This window comes from Entelurus aequoreus, linkage group LG01 (assembly GCF_033978785.1).
Source record: "Entelurus aequoreus isolate RoL-2023_Sb linkage group LG01, RoL_Eaeq_v1.1, whole genome shotgun sequence".
Taxonomy (NCBI): domain Eukaryota; kingdom Metazoa; phylum Chordata; class Actinopteri; order Syngnathiformes; family Syngnathidae; genus Entelurus; species Entelurus aequoreus.
Window position 1 is genome coordinate 79,468,538 of NC_084731.1, and position 23,826 is coordinate 79,492,363.

Sequence of the window (23,826 nt, forward strand, 5' to 3'; positions counted from 1 at the left end):
ATTTTTTGAAAAAGTAGTTTGCGTATTCTTAGGCCAGTGGTTCTCAAACTTTTTTTCACCAACCTCAGAAAAAAGTTCTCCAAATACCACCATAATGTCCAACATTAAACCACAGTAGCGTAGTAGGCTTAAGTATTCATTAGTTCAGTTTAGTTCAATTTATTAATTTATATAGCACATTCAAAAACAACCCCAAGAAGGATAAATCAAATACAGTAGTAAAATATACCTTAAAATAAGTGCAGAATATATCACCGAAAATACTAAAATGTAATAAATAAATAAAAAAAGAATAAAACAATAAACTAACTGTCAAACTGGATTTGAACGCCAGGGAGTAAAAATTATGTTTTTAGCCTAGATTTAAATTGGCTCAGAGACTGGGAGGACCTAATAGATAGTGGAAGGTTGTTCCATAGTCTAGGCCGGGGGTCGGCAACACGGGGCTCTAGAGCCGCATGCGGCTCTTTAGCACAGCCCTAGTGGCTCTCTGGAGCTTTTTCAAAAATGTATGATAAATGGAAAAAGATGAGGGGAAAAAAATATAATTTTTGTGTTAATATGGTTTCTGTAGGAGGACAAACATGACACAAACCTCCCTAATTGTTATAAAGCACACTGTTTGTATTAAACATGCTTCACTGATTCGAGTATTTGGCGAGCGCCCTTTTGTCCTACTAATTTTGGTGGTCCTTGAACTCACCGTAGTTTGTTTACATGTATAACTTTCTCCGACTTTCTATATAGGACGTGTTTTATGCCACTTCTTTTTCTGTCTCATTTTGTCCACCAAAATTTTAACGCTGTGCATGACTGCACAAAGGTGAGTTTTGTTGATGTTATTGACTTGTGTGGAGTGCTAATCAGACATGTTTGGTCACTGCATGACTGCAAGCTAATCGATACTAACATGCTATTTAGGCTAGCTATATGTACATATTGCATCATTATGCCTCATTTGTAGGTATATTTGAGGTCATTTAGTTTCCTTTAAGTCCTCTTAATTAAATGTATATCTCATTTACCATGAATTGATTAACGTTGAAAAACTTTTTGGGGTGTTAACATTTAGTGGTCAATTGTACGGAATATGTACTGTACTGTGCAATCTACTAATAAAAGTCTCAATCAAAATCAATCAATCAATGACACACTATCTGTATGTAATATGGCTTTTACATTTTTTGCGGCTCCAGACAGATTTGTTTTTGTATTTTTGGTCCAATATGGCTCTTTCAACATTTTGGGTTGCCGACCCCTGGTCTAGGCCCTGCCACTGAAAAGGCTCTATCTCATCAAGTTTTTAGCCTTGTTTTTGAGACAGCCACGAGGAGATGATCTAAAGACCTCAGGGTCCTGCTGGGACAGCAAGGCATAGGTTTTATTTAACCAATATGTTTAATATATATTTGGCCTCTGTAACATTACACACAGTTTGAACAGTAACATGGTGCACGTATATAGAAAAATAAAACACTGTACTTTAATCAAGTGATTCTATGTCAGAGCTGGGCAAATATTTTGACTCGGGGGGCCACATTGAGAGAAAAAATGTGTCTGGGGGGGCCAATGTGTATGTGTGTATAAACTATATATACACATTTAGCTGTAAAAATCTGTTGTACAGTATGTGTTTGGGTCCTTTTTTTTCAGGAACACTTAATACCAAAAGTCACAATGTCAGATAGAATTCTAAAAAACTTATGACAGACCATCTCAAAAAAACGGAATGGAATTTTACAGTTTTTTTACTAATAATGGGACACCTAAAATGTGCATTAAAATGAAGATAGTGGGATTTACATTATTAACTATGAACAATAAAACACTGAATATTAACAACATATGAGCGTCGCTCCTCTTTTACTTCTCAGACCAGCTCCTCGATAGTTGTGTATGTTTTACAAACAAGCAAAACACAACAACAATGTAAAAAACAGCAAAATATGAATGCAAAGTGTAATAAACACATACAATATGATATATTATCACTTTTATGCGGAAATTTGTTGTAAAAATCTGCTTCCGCATCTGTTCCTGACACACGCGTTCCGGGCTGGCTGCTCTGAACTGTTAAAATTGTCTCAGAAAATGCATCCTGGAGGGAGTAATCAAAGAACAAAATACGCTATCTATTTTTATTTCTCACCCTAATCTGATACATTATAATTTTTCTTGACATTTTGACTCTTCTAAGAGAACTGTATCATTGCATTGATTGTATGTTTGTGTGTTTGTGTGTGTAGTCGAGCTTCAACAGAGCACTCAAAGAGATGCGCCACAGTGAGGTCTACTCATACATCATTGCAGGAGGAGACAGGTGTGTCTGCATAAGTGAAATGTTCACAATACACGCATTAGAGGTGGACAAAATATCGATATGGCAATATATCGCAATACTTTTTCTAACAATATAACACTGATTTTAATGTCTTAATATGGATTTTGTCAAACGGTGAGTGAGTTGCTTGCAGCGTGGCCCCTAGATGTAGAAACGGAAGGGGCAGTGGAGGTAAAAAGTGTATTTAATGAAAAGCTAGTGCAGCTAGGGAGTGCACAGGAAGCCAACACATATCTAGGTGGTGACAGATAAAAACTATGAGAGGACAGGGCTGGCACATAAAGCATTCTGTTCGGCAACCAGTAAAAGGTGTGCCCTAATTGCCAATCAGAGACAGGTGAGTGAGGCAGCGCTTAGACCAGATGAGAAGTGGCAGGAAATGAAAGACAAACAGAAAGTAGAGACAAGAAAATTAGAGCGCTGGAACGGAAATAACACCACGCACAGGAAAAACAACACACGTCCAAAAACCGTCACGGAGGGTCATGACAGATTTTTTATTTTTAGTATAAACATTTAAAAAATATTTTCTAATAATTATTTTTTTTTAACGTCATGTTGTGGGCTGACTCAAGGGACGACTTCCGCACCACCGGTGTCTGTGGTGAGCAAGGCATTACAAGAAGTGGACAGCATTTTACATTTAAGTCAGGGATTCTTAATCTTTTTAAACATCAGGGGCAAACTTTTACACCACAATCAAATATTTACACCGAATTAGTCATCTTAATCTTGATTTTAATCGTATTCAGTAATTATATGCAACCTACTTACAGGATAAATCTTACCAAATGATTTGAAAGCATGCCTTAATCACTATGATTATTATCAAGGCTTAGGTCAGACTGATTACAAAACTAAACACTAATCAAATACATTTCAAAAGAAGGGACTCATAAAAACTGATAAACCACATTTACATATAATTACAGAGTGCTAAAGTAAATAACTTCGAACTAAATTAATGATAAATATGAACAATATATGTTTCTTAAATAAACCTTCAACAAAATTTAAGTGCAAATGAAATACAGCTTCATTACGTTAGTCATAATTTTTGCGCTTAAAGAGGAACTGCACTTTTTTATTTGGAAGTTTGCCTATTCACAATCATTATGAAAGACATGACGATGGATGTAATGGTTTTTTGTTTACATTCTAAATATTAAATAAATGCTATTAAAAGTCAGCTTACAATGGAATTGGAATTCCGCCGATATAGCCCTTAAAAACATCCAAACCCCGCCATTAGGGTTTTATATACCTGAAGTAAGTATATGTGTAATGTAGAAATGGGCACATTTATAATAATATTTAATATTTATGTGTTTTGATTATTTTAAGCATACACGGCGCATTGATTTAAAAAACGCATTACGCCGTTTGCTTTTTTCTTTTCTTTCATCACTATTACTCACTGCAGTCTTCATGTGAGCCAACAAACACAAAACATCACTTACTGTACAAGGTCTGCTGTCATTAGGATGCTGACTGCTAGGATGTTAATATATTCCAATTTAGATGAAGAATGACTCATAATCCTAACAATATCACTAATACTTGGTTAATGTTCAAGTCACGAAATGTAAATGTTTTGTTGGCGGTTTTTGAATGTTTATTCATCAAATTTTATGGACGAAATTGAGGCGCTCGCATTGGCTCCGCTATAAGCGGAACTTTATTTACTTTTATATTTAAGTTAAAATGCTTTTTTTTTTTTTTAATCCATCTGTCATGTATTTCATAATGATTGTGAATGATAGGCTACATTCCAAAAAAAGTGCAGTACCCTTTGAGAAACTTCTCTACGACTTTAGCTCCAGACGTCTTCCGTTTGATGTTGTCATTACTGCCACGGGTGTTGGAAAAGTGCATTACAACTGAGTTCCGCTGCCGCCCATACGGACCACAGGTGAGAAACAGATACTTTTTTGGCGGCGGTCTAGGGGGCACTAACGACCCAACAATAGGCCCTGGCCCTATGGTTAAGAAACACTGATTTAAGTGTCAAGACACTTTATCCACTTTCCGAACAATTTCCATGAATAATATATAGATCATTTGACATACTTTGTTTTTTTTGCTCAGTTTGTCCAATTAATTATTAATGTACTCTAGTGTACACACGGTATATACAACTTGTATTCAAAGATTTGTTCTAAATTTATCAGTGAACTATTTATATCAAGGTTCCCCAAATTACGGATCCGTCCCGCCAGCGTCCATGATACAGATAGATACATGTATATGTATCGTACATGTATATGTATATATATATATATATATATATATATATATATATATATATATATATATATATATACACACACATATATATATATATATATATATATATATATATATATATATATATATATATATATATATATATATATATATATATATATATATATATATATATATATATATGGCGACTTGTCCAGGGTGTACCCCGCCTCCCGCCCGATTGTAGCTGAGATAGGCTCCAGCACCCCCCGCGACCCTGAAAGGGATAAGCGGTATCCATCCATTTTCTACCGCTTGTCCCTTTTTGGGTTGCGGGAGTGCTGGAGCCTATCTCAGCTGCATTCAGGCATTAGGCGGCGTACACCCTGGACAAGTCGCCACCTCATCACAGGGCCACCACAGATAGACAGACAACATTCACACTCACATTCACACACTAGGGCCAATTTAGTGTTGCCAATCAACCTATCCCCAGGTGCATGTCTTTGGAGGTGGGAGGAAGCCGGAGTACCCGGTGTAGGAGCTTAAATGCTATTTAAGTTCATTTACATTTTATGTAAGGTGCCCTATGTTTATTCAGTCAAAAGGGCACTATTTACTTTATTTGAATTATACAAAAAATGTATATATTGCATGCTTAATGTAATTATAAGGCACACTTTATTTGTCATTAGTATATTTGTGTGAATTATTCGATAACATACTATTTTATACTGCTTTAATACAGTGAAGAATATGTAACTGTTTATTTGCATTTATGGCGGAAGGATCTGTGTGGTAATAAGGTTTGGACACAGTGTATTATGGGTTATGGCAGTCAGGTATGGTGGAATCGAGCCACACAGTTTTTTGACCTTACTCTTACTTTTTGTTACTCTTTTTTAGTGTAACAAACTCGCTTTATTTTGACATTCATTTTTTTCCCACATCGTTATTGTTTGGCGCTTTTGAATGAAAGTTCACAAGTAAACGATCCAAAAAACAATATATATATACACACACAACTAGATAGCTCGGCCCCGGACAAAATCTCTTCATCTAATGTGGCCGCCGAGTGAAAACCTGGCAGCGATTTTTTGAGCGTTTTGATGTTACTTAGCGTCACATATTAAACAGGTGTCAGCCTGCAGTCCACAGGTATCTGTATCAAAAAACAAACACAATTATGGCTAGTTGAGCAACAATCGTGTTCCCATGTTTAGTTTTTACTAATTGTTACTTTTTGGTTTTTATCTAGTCTGCACTTTGTCTGTGTTATTATTATTATTGGCTTTTATCTAGTTTGCACTTTGTCTGTATTATTACTATTATCATTATTATCGACTCATATTTTTTATTTTCCTATTTTAATGATGTTGGATCTGTGTTGTTGTTATTGTTGGGGACAAGTGTTGTAAATTAGCTTTGGCTACAAACACTATGATGCATGCATCGGATAACTGTTTCAGATGTCTATGTTTTTGTATCTGTCCCTATTTCATATAAACCTCTATAATAATAATAATAATCTCTTATGGGTGACTGCCATCTATTGGTCACACTTATCATTACACCTTGTACTAAATAAAATTGCTTCGTAAGCACAACCAGAATTAGTACGTACATTAGGCGCACCGGATTATAAGGCGGACTGTTGATTTTTGGATTTTAAATGCGCCTTATAGTCAGAAAAATACAGTAGTTATAATGCTGAATGTTAAATTATAAAATGAGCAAATTAATATTTGTTCCCACATGAACACACACAAAAGTATCGCAAATTGGTACCGTTTGGTACCCATACGGATTCCCGGGTACCGGTAATTGGTACCGTATCGGTCTAAATGTGAAAGGTTATTGTGTTCTTTTGTTTCATCTTTTAAGAGCGCTGTTTTCCTCCCAAGAGGCTCCAGAAGACGACCCACAACTGGGCATGCTCAGTCTGAAAAAGGTCAGGAGCCGAATGACGCATGTGTGCAAAATGCAATTTATCTTTCTTCCCTCCACCTCGAAGGCTTCTGCAATAATTTCGGTTTGGTTTTATCCTGACAGGTGTGTGAGGGGAAGAAGAGAGTCTTGTTCATCGGTATCTCCTGTGGCTTGTCGGTGAGGCTGAATTTAAAAATATCTGGCAGATTTTTCTCCCAATTTTGCATTGGATATACTTAAAAGACCATGATGTACTGTTAGGCTCCGTTTGTGGCAGGACAGTTGGACTTCTGCCTCCAGCACCCGGACGTCTACACTCCTGTTCTGCTTGGTTTTAACCCTGCACATCAGGCACGGTACGTGTGTGGTATACACTGTGGCACTGGCTAGTCAACAACAAGCATGCGCGCACCATCTAACGCAGTCTATTCAACTGGCGGCCAGCGGGCCACATCCGGCCCACCAAAGCTTTAAATAGGCTTGATGAAACCATTCAAAACAGGGTTGCTCATGTATGCAGTACTCCCGCCACCTCACAGGGGGCAACAGCAAAGCATATGAAGCAGCAGTGGGTGAGTAGAAGAAGATGGCACTATCCCATACTTGCCAACCCTCCCGTTTTTAGCGGGAGAATCCCGATATTCAGCGCCTCTCCCGACAACCTCCCGACAGAGATTTTCTCCCGACAAACTCCCGGTATTCAGCCGGAGCTGGAGGCCACGCCCCCCCCAAAAAAAGTCTGCCGCAGCTGCGATTGGACCTGACCAGCCTCCGGGTACAAGTACTGGAGTACCAATTGCTTGCCAGGGAAGATCTTCCCCAGGAAGCAAGGATTGACCGGTTTTGGGCCATGCTAGGGAGCCATGCTAGGGAGAGATGGAAGATTCCACACTCTCGTGCATTTGATGAAAGCACTTTTGTGCGTGCCACACAGCAATGCATCATCAGAGAGGGTGTTCAGCATGGTTAGAAAAATAGTGACAGAGAATAGAAAGAGGATGGACAATTCAACCCTTAACAAAGCATTGTACTTTCAAGTACAACAATGAGTAGATGAGTGTTGTGTGTGTGTGTGTGTGTGTATATGTGTAAATAAATGAACACTAAAATTCAAGTATTTCTTTTATTTATATATATAATAAAATGAATATATACATAGCTAGAATTCACTGAAAGTCAAGTATATATATATATATATATATATATATATATATATATATATATATATATATATATATATATATATATATATATATATATATATATATATATATGAAATACTTGAGTTGGTGAATTCTAGCTGTAAATATACTCTCCTCTTAACCACGCCCCCGCCCAAAACCACGCCCCCAACCACGCCCCAACCACGCCCCCCACCTCCCGATATTGGAGGTCTCAAGGTTGGCAAGTATGCTATCCACCCTGAAAATAAATCAACATACATAACAACATAACAGCGACTGGACAACAAAGTATGAATGTATTGAAATTGACTGACTGACTTTGTGATGGAACTGTGGACCAGCGATATACTCTTGGCAGGGTCCTTGAGGGTGCATGGGAGTTTGCCCAACCAGTCTTCCTGGGGCTTTGTGGACTTTGAGAAGGCATTCAACCGTGTCCCCCGGGAAGTCCTGTGGGGAGTGCTCAGAGAGTATGGGGTATCGGACTGTCTGATTGTGGCAAGCCGCTCCCTGTACGATCACTGTCAGATCTCGGTCCGCATTGCCGGCAGTAAGTCGGACCCGTTTCCAGTGAGGGTTAGACTCCGCCAAGGTTGCCCTTTGTCACCGATTCTGTTCATAACTTTTATGGACAGAATTTCTAGGCGCAGTCAGGATTAGGTCTCTGCTTTTTGCAGATGATGTGGTCCTGATGGCTTCATCTGGCCAGGATCTTCAGCTCTCACTGGATCGGTTCACAGCCGAGTGTGAAGTGACTGGGATGGGAATCAGCACCTCCAAGTCCGAGTCCATGGTTCTCGCCCGGAAAAGGGTGGAGTGCCATCTCCGGGTTGGGGAGGAGATCTTGCCCCAAGTGGAAGAGTTCAAGTACCTCGGAGTCTTGTTCACCAGTGAGGGAAGAGTGGATCGTGAGATCGACAGGCGTATCGGTGCGGCGTCTTCAGTAATGCGGACGCTGTATCAATCCGTTGTGGTGAAGAAGGAGCTGAGCTGAAAGGCAAAGCTCTCAATTTACCGGTCGATCTACATTCCCATCCTCATCTATGGTCATGAGCTTTGGGTTATGACCAAAAGGACAAGATCACGGGTACAAGCGGCCGAAATGAGTTTCCTCCGCCGGGTGGCGGGGCTCTCCCTTAGAGATAGGGTGAGAAGCTCTGCCATCCGGGGGGAGCTCAAAGTAAAGCCGCTGCTCCTCCACATCAAGAGGAGCCAAATGAGGTGGTTCGGGCATCTGGTCAGGATGCCACCTGAACGGGAGGTGTTTCGGGCACGTCCGACCGGTAGGAGGCCACGGGGAAGACCCAGGACACATTAGGAAGACTATGTATCCCGGCTGGCCTGGGAACGCCTCGGGATCCCCCGGGAGGAGCTGGATGAAGTAGCTGGGGAGAGGGAAGTCTGGGCTTCCCTGCTTAGGCTGCTGCCCCCGCGACCCGACCTTGGATAAGCGGAAGAAGATGGATGGATGGATGGACTTTGTGATGTCTTTTGTATTCGTGGTCGTATATCAGGGGTCCCCAAATTACGGATCCATCCCGCCAGTGTCCATGGTATATATATATATATATATACTGTGTATACATATATATATATATATATATATATATATATATATATATATATATATATATATATATATATATATATATATATATATATATATATATATATATATATATATATATATATATATATATATATATATATATATATATGTATATATATTCCATCCATCCATCCATTTTCTACCGCTTATTCCCTTCGGGGTCGCGGGGGGCGCTGGAGCCTATCTCAGCTACAATCGGGCGGGAGGCGGGGTACACCCTGGACAAGTCGCCACCTCATCATATATATATATATATATATATATATATATATATATATATATATATATATATATATATATATATATATATATATATATATATATGATATAAGATATATATATATATATATATATATATATATATATATATATATATATATATATATATATATATATATATATATATATATATATATATATATATATACGTATGCACACATGCGCGCACGCGCACACAAACACACACACACACACACACACACACACACACACACACACACACACACACACACACACACACACTTGACTATTTAACTCTGGCAATCAAAACATGTAGCGCTAAATTTGATTAACACAGGGTGATAAAGCTACACCTTAGTTTTAAATGTGTTAAACCACATGTGTGCAATGTTTGCAGTGTGTATCATCACCAGACATATTTTATTTATGTAAAATACACAATGGACATTATTTATGTAATTTCATGATGGATGGTATACATTTGTAATGTTTATATGAGTGTGAATGTTGTCTGTCTATCTGTGTTGGCCCTGTGATAAGGTGGCAACTTGTCTAGGGTGTACCCCGCCTTCCGCCCAAATGCAGCTGAGATAGGCTCCAGAACACCTTGGCGACCCCGAAAGGGACAAGCGGTAGAAAGTGAATGGATGGATATTTTCAGTCTTACAAACCTAGATAGAGGAAGGTGTGTAAAGAAATAAAACTGAAGGAAAATTCATCAGCAACAAAACTTAGCTTTTGTTTCTTCATGCTGTTAACTATCTGTCTAGCTGCACACGCTGGAAACGAGTAGCAAGGGCAAAATAATGAATTTATTGAGAGTGCAGTGTAAAAGCTGATGTGTTTACTTTGTAAATAAGTAAACGCAGTCTCAAAGGAATATAACCAGCAGAGGCACTTTCTAAAGAAACATCCAAGTTTGGATGTCTGACCTTAGACCTTGAGCTCTTGAAACTACGGCCCTCTTCATTATGTGGTTGAATAGCCCTGATCTAATGAGACACAAGTATGCAAAATATGGGGTGTGCAGATGTGGTGACGAAGCATCTGTCAGTATCATACAGCTGCTGTAACATACTGTATGTCATTCATGTGTGCAGGAATGAACTCATACCAGGCTGCACATTCACATTTCTCAGCGTGGTCCAAAGAATGCAGGCTCTTGCCAAAAGTGGGAAGTCCTTCCTCATCAACCCATCAGTTGGTGTGAGAGCTTGTCACTAATGCTAATAATAGCGCTGACACAAAACTCTCAAGATCAGAGGAGTCGACGCGCTCTCACTGTCTTGTGTGTGCCGGGTTCAGCCGGAGGCCATCAGTGGCTCTTCCAGGATGAAAGGAGGAAGTGCGACTAAGATGCTGCTGGAGGTCATCCTGTGTGCCGCTCACGCTGCCGCTTTCTCACGTGCGTCCATCACACACCAGTAAGCCACTCAATACAAGCAGCATGTTAGTATAGTCAGTCCCTCCAGGAATTTGCGCCAATTGCTGGGTTGCATATGTTGTCACGTCCGTTTTTCTTCTCCGCGGCTTCATTCACACGATGGACAAGCAGCTTGAGCGTAGCATTAAAACAAGTGAGAGTGAGTGTAGACCAAGGGTGTCAAACTCATTTTAGCTCAGAGGCCTTAAAAACAAAGGCAACTTCAATTTGTTTTCTTTGTCTTACTTTGGCCAAAATTACAACAAGCACATTCTGAAAATGTACTGTATTTTTCGGAGTATAAGTCGCTCCGGAGTATAAGTTGCACCGGCCGAAAATGCATAATAAAGAAGGAAAAAAACATATAAGTCGCACTGGAGTATAAGTCGCATTTTTTGGGGAAATTTATTTGATAAAACCCAACACCAAGAATAGACATTTGAATGGCAATTTAAAATAAATAAAGAATAGTGAACAACAGGCTGACTAAGTGTACGTTATATGACGCATAAATAACCAACTGAGAACGTGCCTGGTATGTTAACGTAACATATTATGGTAAGAGTCATTCAAATAACTATAACATATAGAACATGCTATACGTTTACCAAACAATCTGTCACTCCTAATCGCTAAATCCGATGAAATCTTATACGTCTAGTCTCTTACGTGAATGAGCTAAATAATATTATTTGATATTTTACGGTAATGTGTTAATAATTTCACACATGAGTCGCTCCTGAGTATAAGTCGCACCCCCGGCCAAACTATGAAAAAAACTGCGACTTATAGTCCGAAAAATACGGTACATATTACAAATAAGTTAAAGTTAAAGTACTAATGATTGTCACACACACACTAGGTGTGGCGAAATTATTCTCTGCATTTGACCCATCACCCTTGATCAACCTCTGGGAGGTGAGGGGAGCAGTGAGCAGCAGCGGTGGCCACGCCCGGGAATAATTTTTGGTAATTCCAACCCTTGATGCTGAGTGCCAAGCAGGGAGGTAATGGGTCCCATTTTTATAGTCTTTGGTATGACTCGGCCGGGGTTTGAACTCACAACCTACCGATCTCAGGGCGGACACTCTAACCACTAGGCCACTGAGTAATAATCCTCTTGGCAAAACACTTCAAGTTAGTTGAAAATTCTGAGAAAAAAAAATGATGCCGTTTTAAAAACACCATCAAGAACACAATGAACTTAGACATTGTCTTAGTGTATTTACAAAGCCATTACACTTTAAGCACTTCCTGTTTAAGATGCTCATGTTGTGGCAGTTCACCATTAAAATAATTTGGAAAAGCAATAGAGTCTTTCCTCAAACCGCCGCATTGGTGAAATCCGCAACTGCCGCAATACATTCATTTATCATCATTCAAATATAACAATTATAATATGAACAAAACAATTAGCAAAATGACACCATAGCCGAAGTCAAGGTAACATAACAACAAACCTAACCGGTGTGAACATGGTAGATTTAAGCATAAGATAAAATAGAACAAACAACACATGTAGTAACACACATTTGTACAATAGAGTTCAGGGTGCGCATCGTGCATTTAACCAATTGCAAGCGCTGCATGGATATGTAACTGCAAATATGACGCTCAAGTTGACTTAAAGTCTTTGCATCTTACCGTTTCGTTATTTTATCCGTTGAGTGGATAGTTTACAATGAAAGAAGGTACAGTATTGTTCGTCGATATTGCCGCCATCTGCTGCCAGCCACACCTGGAGCAGTTGATTGCCTGCACCTGTGCTGATTGGAGTCCAGAGGGCGCTTAAAGTCAGCTGACAAGTCATCTTTAAACGCTGTCATGTGTGACGTGGGTTACACTTGAATTGCTGTTGTGACATCCAGTGGATACATTTAGAACAGCAGTTTCATTCATTAAAAAAATGCAGCTAATTTTTATATTTGAACCCGATTATAGCATCGGACACAACACCACTGACTAGGAAGGCAGAAGTTGGAAGTTTCTGAAAGACCGCTTTACCATATGAGTCACGCCACCACTATTATTAGTCATAGTTAATTAAAACAGTACGGTAATTTAACAATGAGCCTGAGTATGTGCTTTTACTGCCATCTAGTGTCTATTGTTAAATATGTGCGGTGTAAAACATTTAAAACCTTAATACAGTATATGTTTTCCAATTAATGTTGAAAATATGTGATTTTTTATTTTTATTTATATATTTTTGGGGGGGGGGGAATTATGGCTACAAGGAACATTTAAAACCTTAATAATAATTCATAAAATCAGAAAAAACTAAACTCTGAGTCAATCAGTGGCTATGATACTGAACATCTAGTGGCCAATATAGTACTTATTTTGTAATAATATTTTTTGTCTTTTTAGCAATGTCAATGCTGAAAAGTGTTTAATTTAGGCCAAAAATGCATCCAGTAGTAAGCCAGTTGCTTTAAAAAATAAAATTAAAAAATCGGCGATAGAGTGAAGCCGCAAACTTCAAAGCGCATAGTGGCGAGGGACAATTGTATTACTTTATTATTTATAATGAATTAAATCAGTACAATAATGTGACAATGAGCTCTGAGTATGTGATGTTTACTGCCATCTGGTGTTTACTTTTAAGTATGTGCAGCATAAAATGAGTCAAACATCAATACAGTATTATTTCCAATTTATTTTGAAATACTGAGTTTTTTCATTTGTTTTTATTTATTTATTTTAAATTATGGAACATTTAAAACATTAATAACAAATGCATACATGTCAAGTCTGTTTAATGTTTTATGAAAAAAATAAGCATGAGGCTGAGCCAATCAGTGGCTACGATACTGAGCAGTGCACTCTGATTGTTTTCGTCTCACCTCATGGCCAATATAGTCATTCTGTTGTATACTTTTGTTGATATTTTAAGTTCATTTAGCAATTTTTCATACTGAAAAAAAGTCAAAATTTAGGCTAACTGTGTGCTTAAAAAACGAAAATAAATAAATCAGCGATAGAGTGAAGCTGCAACCTTTAAAGTGTCTTTTGGCGAGGCACGTTGTATTACCGTTATTAGTTATAATTAATTAAAACAGTACAGTCATTTGACAATGAGTTCTGTGATGGGATTTTACTGCCATCTAGTGTCTACTTTTAAGTCAGTGCAGTATAAAATAAGTAAAACATCAATACAGTATTTGTTTTTCCATTTGTCAAAAACCTGTGCTTTTTTTACGTTAGGCTCCAAGGAACACTTATATGCATTTATAAAATCACAAGTTGCTTCAATGTTGTTGGGAAAAAAAGTATTTTTTGCAGCAACTTTCTGAAAAATCTGCGGAAAATTTACACATTTCAGGCTGCGACAATCACAAAAAAAGCCTGGAATGACTGGATAGTTAATTAAAAGTTAATTAAAACTGTAAAGTAATTTGACAATGAGCTCTGAGTATGTACTTTTACTGCCATCTAGTGTCTACTTTTAAGTCTGTGCAGTATAAAATGAGTAAAACATCAATACAGTATTTGTTTTTCTATGTTTGTTAACTTGCTTTTTTACATTAAGCTTCCAAGAAACACTTATAAATTGGTAACACATTCATAGTTGCTTCAATGTTTTGGGGGAAAAAAGCCTTTTTTTTGCAGCAACTTTCTGAAAAATCTGCGGCATATTCAGACATTTCAATCACAAAAAAGCCTGTAATGACTGGATAGCTAATTAAAACAGTTCATTAAAACAGTACGTTAATTTGACAATAAGCTCTGAGTATGTACTTTTACTGCCATCTAGTGTATACTTTTGAATATGTGTGGTGTAAAACAAGTAAAACATCAATACAGTATTTGTTTTCCAATTTATGTTGAAATTCCGTTGTACTTGTACTTTTAATTTGTATTTATTTAAAATGTTTTGCAAGTTATTGTTACAAGGAACATTTAAATCATTAATCAAAAAAATCATAAAATCTCAAGTCTGTTCATTGTTTTCTGAAAAATATAAAACTCAGGTGGAGCCAATCAGGGGCTACGATACTGAACAGCGCACTCATCTATTGCTTTTTTTTTTTTTTTAACATTAAGGCTCCATTAAGGAACACTTATAAATTGATAAAATCACAAGTTGCTTCAATGTTATTGGAAAAAAGCCATTTTTGCAGCAGCTTTCTGAAAAATTTTGCTGCATATTCAGACATTTCAGGTCGCGACAATCACAAAAAAGCCTGCAAAATCCTGAAATGACTGGATAGTGGGGCTGTGAATCTTTGGACACCTCATGAGTCGATTTTATTTGATTGTCGGGGGTAACGATTCGTTTCAGAATCGATTCAAAACGATTCTCCATTCAAAATCAAAACTTTTTTTTAATAACATTGGGTGCCAGTTCTATGATTAACTACGTTCCTCCATAAAATACATAAACAGCACTGATCCATTTGTATCTTACTTAAAAGAAAATTGGTTGTGTTTACTAAAGTTCTACCCAAACATTTAATAAAGTCAAATACAAATAAGGCAAGAAGAGAAGTATCCTAACTTCTCTTTTCTAAAGTAAATCTGTACAGTAGATATAGATCATCTACATCAACAATATGATTTGCCTGAGTGGTTGGACAGGACAGATTTAAAAAAAAAAAAAAGATTTTGGATTTTTTTTTACTTGATTAGCAGTCATTACAAATAAGAATTGTGATTAATCTAAAAATAAATTTTTTGAGACCCCGACTGGATAGTGACCGTTTACTCTTGTTCCTGTGCTGTAAATATGTACATTCACCAGTCCACACGCGACTGAATCGTACCGAAACGTGCTTCTAATATTTTGTCCTACTCATGTCGCTAAATAAGGTAATTTGTTCAAAACAACTCTCTCTCGCTCCGTTTTTATCTCTCTTGTAGGGTTGTACGGTATACCGGTATTAGTATAGTATCGCGGTACTAATGAATCAAAAAGGGTACTATACTCTGTTTGAAAAGTACCGGTTGCCCATTTTTTGGCGCGTCGTCACTTCATGACATTGCTGTTTGTACGAACAGTGGAGCATGTTCGGCAGCGCACAATCACAGAGTACTTACAAGCAGACACAGTGTGTAGACAGAAAAAGGAGAACGGACACTTTTTGGCTTAAAAACTAAAGATAAAGGTGAAGTTATAACACTGAAACGCCCTCAGGAAGAGGTGCTTTAAGACATGGCTAGCTAGCTAGCAGCTAACATCCAGCCGCAGTCGGCAGTGTTTTAGCTACTTCGAAATCACTAATCCTGGTCTCCATGGCGACAAATAAAGTAAGTTTCTTACAAGTATCATCCCTGCAGGACGAGGAATAGCTAAACATGCTTCACTACACACCGTAGCTCACCGGCTTCACCGCTAATGACGCCGTTCCTGAATGTAAACAAATGCCATGGGTGGATCTACACCTGACATCCACTGTAATGATACCAAGTAAAAGAGCGTATCTAGTCGATACTACTATGATTATATCTATATTTTTTTAGTGTCACAAAATCTTTTTTCCTTGTTTTAAAATTCATATTATGTTTATAAACTCAGGAAATATGTTCCTGGACTAGTGTTGTCCCGATACCTATATTTTGGTACCGGTACGGTACCAAAATATAGGTATCGGGACAATACAATACACAATACAGAAAATGTATTTCGATACTTTTCGGTACTTTTCGATACTTTTCTAAATAAAGGGGACCACAAAAAACGGCATTGTTGGCTTTATTTTAACAAAAACTCTTAGGGTACATTAAACATATGTTTATTATTGCAAGTTTGTCCTTAAATAAAATAGTGAACATACAAGACAACTTGTCTTTTAGTAGTAAGTAAACAAACAAAGGCTCCTAATTAGTCTGCTGACATATGCAGTAACATATTGTGTCATTTATCATTCTATTATTTTGTCAACATTATTAAGGACAAGTGGTAGAAAGTTTATAAACGTAATATACATTTTAAAAAAATGAAAAAAGATTTTGTGATGCTAAAAAAATATCGATGTAATCATTGTAATATCGACTAGATACGCTTCGGTACTTGGTATCATTACAGTGGATGTTAGGTGTAGATCCACCAATGGCGTTTGTTTACATTGTGATGCCGGTGAGCTACGGTGTGTAGTGAAGCATGTTTAGCTATTCCTCGTCCTGCAGGGATGATACTTGTAAGAAACATACTTTATTTGTCGCCATGGAGGCGAGGATTAGTGATTTAGAAGTAGCTAAAACACTGCAGACTGGTGCTGGACTTTAGCCACTAGCTAGCTAGCCATGTTTTAAAGCACCTCTTCCTGAGGGCGTATCAGTGTTATAACTTCAACTTTATCGTTAGTTTTTAAGCCAAAATGTGTCCGTTCTCCCTTTTCTGTCTACACACTGTGTCTGCTTGTAAGTACTCTGTGATCGTGCGCTGCCGAACATGCTCGTCTGCTCGTAAAACCAGCAATGACACGACGTGACGACGACAGGCTGCGGGGGCATGGGGGACTGGTACTTTTGAGAGGCGGTATAGTACTGCATATGATTCATTAGTATCGCGGTACTATACTAATACCGGTATACCGTACAACCCTACACTGGACACACGAGGACTTTGAATATGACCAATGTATGATCCTGTAACTACTTGGTATCGGATTGATACCTAAATTTGTGGTATCATCCAAAACTAATGTAAAGTATCAAACAACAGAAGAATAAGTGATTATTACATTTTAACAGAAGTGTAGATAGAACATGTTAAAAGACAAAGTAAGCAGATATTAACAGTAAATGAAGAAGTAGATTATTAATCCATTTTTACCGTTTGTCCCTCATCATTTTGACAAAATAATAGAATGATAAATGACACAATATGTTACTGCATATGTCAGCAGACTAATTAGGAGCCTTTGTTTGTTTACTTACTACTAAAAGACAAGTTGTCTTGTATGTTCACTATTTTATTTAAGGACTAAATTGCAATAATAAACACATGTTTAATGTACCCTAAGATTTTTTGTTCAAATAAAGCCAAAAATGCCATTTTTTGTGGTCTCCTTTATTTAGAAAAGTACCGAAAAGTATAAAATACATTTTGGTAGCGGTACCAAAATATTGGTATCGAGACAACCCTACTCTCTCGCTCTCTCTTGTTCGACTGCAGACCACAAGCACAATTCAGACTCATGTAAAATTCATACTTAAACGCAGAAACGATGAATTCCTTCTGACAGCAGCTGTCTTGTCTTCCATCTGTATTTCCACTTTAAATGTTTCCGTGAAGTGAGTCTCACATCCTCTGGAAGGCACGTGCAGGCTGCTTACGTGCACCTCATCTGTCGTGTTGTTGTGTTGAAGACCTCTTTTCTTCTGGATCATGTTGACAAACGTCCTGTCCCCCCCACAAGGGGCGTCCTGCAGCACCTGAGAGCCTATGAGCAAACAGTGGAGGTCACATACTCTCACCGTGACGCCGTCGCTGCTTTGGTGGCAGCAGCTGGGAAGAGGTGATAACAACTCATTCATAACATGGTTGAATGAATGATTGACAACTGTTATAGTTTGCTGTGTGGGAAACGCGTGTGTTACCTGGGCTGGGGGAGCCTGGCTGTGCTGGCTCTCATTGATGCCAGTGAGTGTGAACCTACATTTGGAGCAGGTGAGGACAAAGGCTTCAAAATATAAGACATTCTGCATATTACAGTGTGTGTGTGTGTGTGTGTGTGTGTGTGTGTGTGTGTGTGTGTGTGTGCCAGCCTATGAGGACATCCAAGCGTTCAGAAGTGGAGGATACAGAGGGCTGGACAACAACGAAGGCTCCTTGGCTTGGCAGGTACCATATGTTTGTTGTGAGGGCGGCAACCCGACCAACCAATCAAATTGCGCCGTGTCCAAACAATAAACCCAAGCTCGAATCCATTAACATGCTGAAAACATTTTGATACGTTTTATTTTCCAAACCATTACAATAATATAGTTTGACAAAAATAAGTAATGTATTAATGTTTTTTTTTCAACGCTTAAATCTTTAGATCAGCTTTAAAATAAAGTACTTTTTATTTTTTTAAAATGTTTTTTGCCCTTGTGTTAAAGAAAACCCTGTGTTTTATGGCAAAACACAATTTTCCACACAATTTTCACAATGCCTATTTTCCGCACTATAAGGCGCACCGGATTATAAGGCGCACCTTCAATGAATGGCCTATTTGAAAACTTTGTTCATATATAAGGCACACCGCATTACAAGGCGCATAGAATAGACGCTACAGTAGAGGCTGGGGTTACTTTATGCATCCCGTAGTTGCGAGACCTGTTGTGGCTCAATATTGGTCCATATATAAGGCGCACCGGATTATAAGGCGCACTGTCAGCTTTTGAGAAAATTAAAGGTTTTTAGGTGCGTCTTATAGTGCGGAAAATACGGTATATATATTTTTTTTATTATTTCACAAAAATTCTCAGAGATCCAAAAATGTTAAAAAGTCATACATAATTATGTTTTTTTTTTTTACTTTCAACGCCTAAATCTCTAGTTCAACTTCAAGATTTTCCTGTTGATTATGTTTTTAGTATTGTTTTTTTTTGGTTGTTCGTTTAATGCCATTTTTGTCATAGAAAAAGTTGTTTCTTTTGGCAAACAAACACAAATATGTAATATGTTTTCCCCAAATAAATTCAAAGTGGAATATTTGATGTGTAGTAATTGCACCTTAAATAGGTCAATAATTCATAACAGTATTGATTTTGATATATTATTATTTTTAGAGCAATGACAGTTTTTTTTATAATTTCACTAAAATTCTCAGAGATCCAAAAATGTTAAAAAGTCATACATCATTTTCTATATTTTTACTTTCAACGCCTATCTCTCTTGATCAACTTGAAGATCTTTCTGTCAATTATGTTTTTAGTATTTTTTGGATTATAATAATAATAATACCTGGGATTTATATAGCGCTTTTCTAAGTACCCAAAGTCGCTTTACATGTTAAAAACCCATCATTCATTCACACCTGGTAGTGGTAAGCTACTTTCGTAGCCACAGCTGCCCTGGGGTAGACTGATGGATTATGTTTTTTTGGCAAACACACACAAATATGCAATATTATTTCCAAAATATTGTCAAAGTGCAATATTTGATGTGTAGTAATTGCGCCTTAAATACGTCAATAATTCATAACAACATTGATTTTGATATATTATTATTTTTTGAGGAATTACAGTTTTTTTAAAATAATTTCACTAACATTCTCAAAGATCCAAAAATGTTAAAAAGTCATACATCATTTTGTATTTTTTTACTTTCAACGCGTAACTCTCTTGATCAACTTTAAGATCTTTCTGTCAATTTATGGTTTTAGTATATTTTTGATTATGTTTTTTTGGTTGTTCGTTTAATGCCCTTCTTGTCATAGAACACTTTGGTTTTTTTTGGCAAACACAGAAATATGCAATATTTTTAACCCAAATTAATTCAAAGTGCAATATTTGATGTGTAGCTTGTGCCTTAAATAAGGTGAATAATTCATAACAACATTGATTTTGATATATTATTTTTTGAGCAATGACAGTTTTTTATAATTTCACAAAAATTCTCAGAGATCCAAAAATGTTAAAAAGTCATACATAATTTTGTATTTTTTTACTTTCAACGCCTAAATCTCTAGTTCAACTTTAAGATTTTTCTGTCAATTATGTTTTTAGTATTTTTTTTAATTTTTTTTTTGGTTGTTCATTTAATGCCCTTTTTGTCATACAAAATTTAGTTTTTTTGGCTAACACACAAAAATATGCAATATGTTTTCCCCAAATAGATTCAAAGTGGAATATTTGATGTGTAGTAATTGTGCATTAAACAGATCAATAATTAATAACAACATTGATTTTGATATATTATTATTTTTTGAGGAATGACAGTTTTTTATAATTTCACTAACATTCTCAGAGATCTAAAAATGTTAAAAAGTCATACATAGTTTTCTATAGTTTTACTATCAACGCCTAACTCTCTTGATCAACTTTAAGATCTTTCTGTCAATTGTGTTTTTTTTAAATTTTTTATTATGGTTTTTTGGTTGTTCGTTTAATGCCTTTTTTTGTCATAGAAAACTTAGTTTTTTTTGACAAACACATTAAAATATGGAATATTCTTTCCCCCAAATATTGTCTATGGGCAATACTTAGTAATAATAGTAATTGCGCCTTAAATAGGTCAGTAATTCATAACAACATTGATTTTGATACGTTATTTTTTGAGCAATGACAGTTTTTTTTAATCTCACAAAAATTCTCAGAGATCTAAAAATGTTACAAATAAGTCATGCACAATTTTTTTATTTTTGTTAACTTTCAACGCCTTAATCTTTACATCAATTTTAAGATCTTTCCGTCGATTATCTTTTTATAAAATGTTTAATGTTTATTTTAGTTGTTTGTTTAATGCACTTTTTGTAATATAATATTTTTTTTATGGCAAACACAAAATATGCAATATTTTTTCACAAAAATATTTCAAAGTGGAATATTTGATGTTAACTAATTGGAACGTTCAATATGTCAATAATTCATAACAACACTGATTCCCTATTATTCTTTGAGCAATTATCGATTTGAAGAAAAAACAGCCTGAATGGCAGCTTTGTGTTGCCAGAGAAATTTTTGGGGGTAATAATATTTTTAGATTGTCCCGCAGGCCGTTAAATTATTAGCTGCAGGCTGCAAATGGCCCCCGGGCTGCACGTTGGACACCCCTGCTCTAATCCAACTCAATGCACTTTCTTGAGGGGCTGAAATGACACAATAACTTGTGCTTGTGGGTTGCTATATCTCTCTAAGGCCATTCAGGAATGCAGCTGTCTGTAGTTGTATGTAGACTTTTGCCTGTGGTTTCTTACTTTGTTTATTTTATTTTATTTGTATTTTTTTTATTTTACTTGTTGGGGGGAAAACAGCACATTTGATGTATGTTTGACAACTGGTTCCTGTTATGTGTCTGAAAACCAATAAACAAATTTAAATAATTAAAAAAATAAATAAACATTTCATCTTGCCTATAGGGATTACATGAGTCCTGACACAGTGTGAAATCTTGTTTAATCAAATTAATATGAAATCCAGCTCTTATTTTTAAGTGTCACAATGCAACTTTCTCTTCTCCTCGATGCTACGGTGGTACCTCAACTTAAGATTGTCTCAACTTAAAAAAAAAATGCTTTGAGATAAGAGCTGTCAAAGTTACGAGCAAAAATGTGAGTGACAAAACATCCCAGCCAGAAAGTGAGTTTGAAGGACATGTCCTGAAAAAAAGAAGAGGACAATTTTTATTGAATTAAAGAAAGAAATCATTAAAAACGTGACAGAGTGTGGCGCAAATTTGAGTAAGGCACTGCTAGTCTGCATCATACTGAAGCAGAATGAGTCGGCTGCCAGCCAAGAATGTTAAAATGTCTAAACAGCTGACATTTATCCATGAAAATATTGAAAAGCTGCTGATGGTGTATAAAAAGTCCACGATACAAGGTAAATGCTGTACATTATTGTTACATTACTTCATAAAACTACTGTAGTTTATGTACTACATTCTATTGGATTGTTTTGTGTACAATATTTATTATATAAAAGTTAGTCTTTAAAAAAAAAAAAAGAACATTTCAATTCCTTTCAATTTGAGATGCAAGTGTTTTGAGTTAATCACACTGTACACTAAAGAAACAACTGCTTCACTTAGGGAGCCCAGTTTGGCATCGCGCATGAAGATTTTGTGCGTGGCGTCCTGCCCACGCTTGATGACCAAGACACAGTCGTTCTCGTCTACGCACAGTCTGGTGAGAGAGAGCCCACTCCCCACCTGGACTGAGACTGACGCGTCCGTACCCACTCTTCCTCTTCATTCTCACAGATGACGTCAAGGAAGTGGCCGACGTGGCCCGCAAAGTGAGGCAGAAGATGTCCAACCTCCATGCGGTTCACCACCGGGCTGACGGAGACGATCACACGTCACAGGTGGCTTTCTTCAATACACGTTGCTACTACCTAATAGGATGGCTGTCGTTTACATTTTAACCCATGTTAGTACCAAATCGGTACTTTTGGAAAAGTGCCCAAACTGGTGGAGTGTTCGGGGATACAATGAATTTCCGCAAAGTAGGACCCCATTTATTTTATGTTTTGCATGAATATTGTCTGCATTTGTGTGTCTTTCACACACACTTATAAACACTATGTTCTTAAAACACTCCACACACCCTAAAACCTGCGTACGCAGGTCACGTGGGACTAGGGATGATGTTTGATAAGAAATTATCGAGTTCGAGCCCATTATCGAATCCTCTTATCGAACCGATTCCTTATCGATTCTCTCGTCGAATCCAGATAGGTTGTTGTATATGGGAAAAAACACAAAATTTGGTTTAACAAAAGCTCACTTTTATTTTATAAGAAAAAAAATACAAAATACATAAATATTGACTGTTGTTACCCCCCTAAAAAAATAAAATAAAATACAAAAATATTGACTGTTGTTACCCATGGTATGGTATTTTCTATTTTTTTTTGTCATAAAAAAATACAATCATGTGTGCTTACGGACTGTATCCCTGCAGACTGTATTGATCTATATTGGTATATAATGTAGGAACCAGAAATATTAATAACAGAAAGAAGCAACCCCTTTGTGTGAATGAGTGTGAATGGGAGTTTTTTTGGGTTGGTGCACTAATTGTAAGTGTATCTTGTGTTTTTTATGTTGATTTAATAAAAAAAATAAAATTAAATTAAATAAAAATTAAATATTTTTTGTATTTCTTGTGCGGCCCAATACCAATCGATCCACGGGCCAGTGGTTGGGGACCACTGGTGTAGGCTACAAGATAACGTTAACGTTATCAGACACATACAAAAAGGCTAACGTTAACATTAC

At 36.9% G+C, this 23,826-nt stretch overlaps 2 protein-coding genes across 2 annotated transcripts in view; both read left to right on the top strand.

The window, feature by feature from the left end:
• enpp4 (ectonucleotide pyrophosphatase/phosphodiesterase 4) overlaps positions 1 to 23,826 on the top strand; it is a 681,324-nt gene that overhangs the window by 103,733 nt on the left and 553,765 nt on the right. The window lies entirely within an intron of this gene.
• gckr (glucokinase (hexokinase 4) regulator) overlaps positions 1 to 23,826 on the top strand; it is a 44,186-nt gene that overhangs the window by 13,786 nt on the left and 6,574 nt on the right. The window contains exons 7-17 of the mRNA XM_062040990.1: positions 2,247 to 2,320; positions 6,452 to 6,518; positions 6,620 to 6,673; positions 6,758 to 6,852; positions 10,630 to 10,735; positions 10,835 to 10,953; positions 18,317 to 18,415; positions 18,470 to 18,567; positions 18,665 to 18,741; positions 22,636 to 22,732; positions 22,807 to 22,910. Of these exons, the coding sequence (XP_061896974.1) occupies positions 2,247 to 2,320; positions 6,452 to 6,518; positions 6,620 to 6,673; positions 6,758 to 6,852; positions 10,630 to 10,735; positions 10,835 to 10,953; positions 18,317 to 18,415; positions 18,470 to 18,567; positions 18,665 to 18,741; positions 22,636 to 22,732; positions 22,807 to 22,910 (990 nt within the window). The remainder of the gene's footprint in view (positions 1 to 2,246; positions 2,321 to 6,451; positions 6,519 to 6,619; positions 6,674 to 6,757; positions 6,853 to 10,629; positions 10,736 to 10,834; positions 10,954 to 18,316; positions 18,416 to 18,469; positions 18,568 to 18,664; positions 18,742 to 22,635; positions 22,733 to 22,806; positions 22,911 to 23,826) is intronic.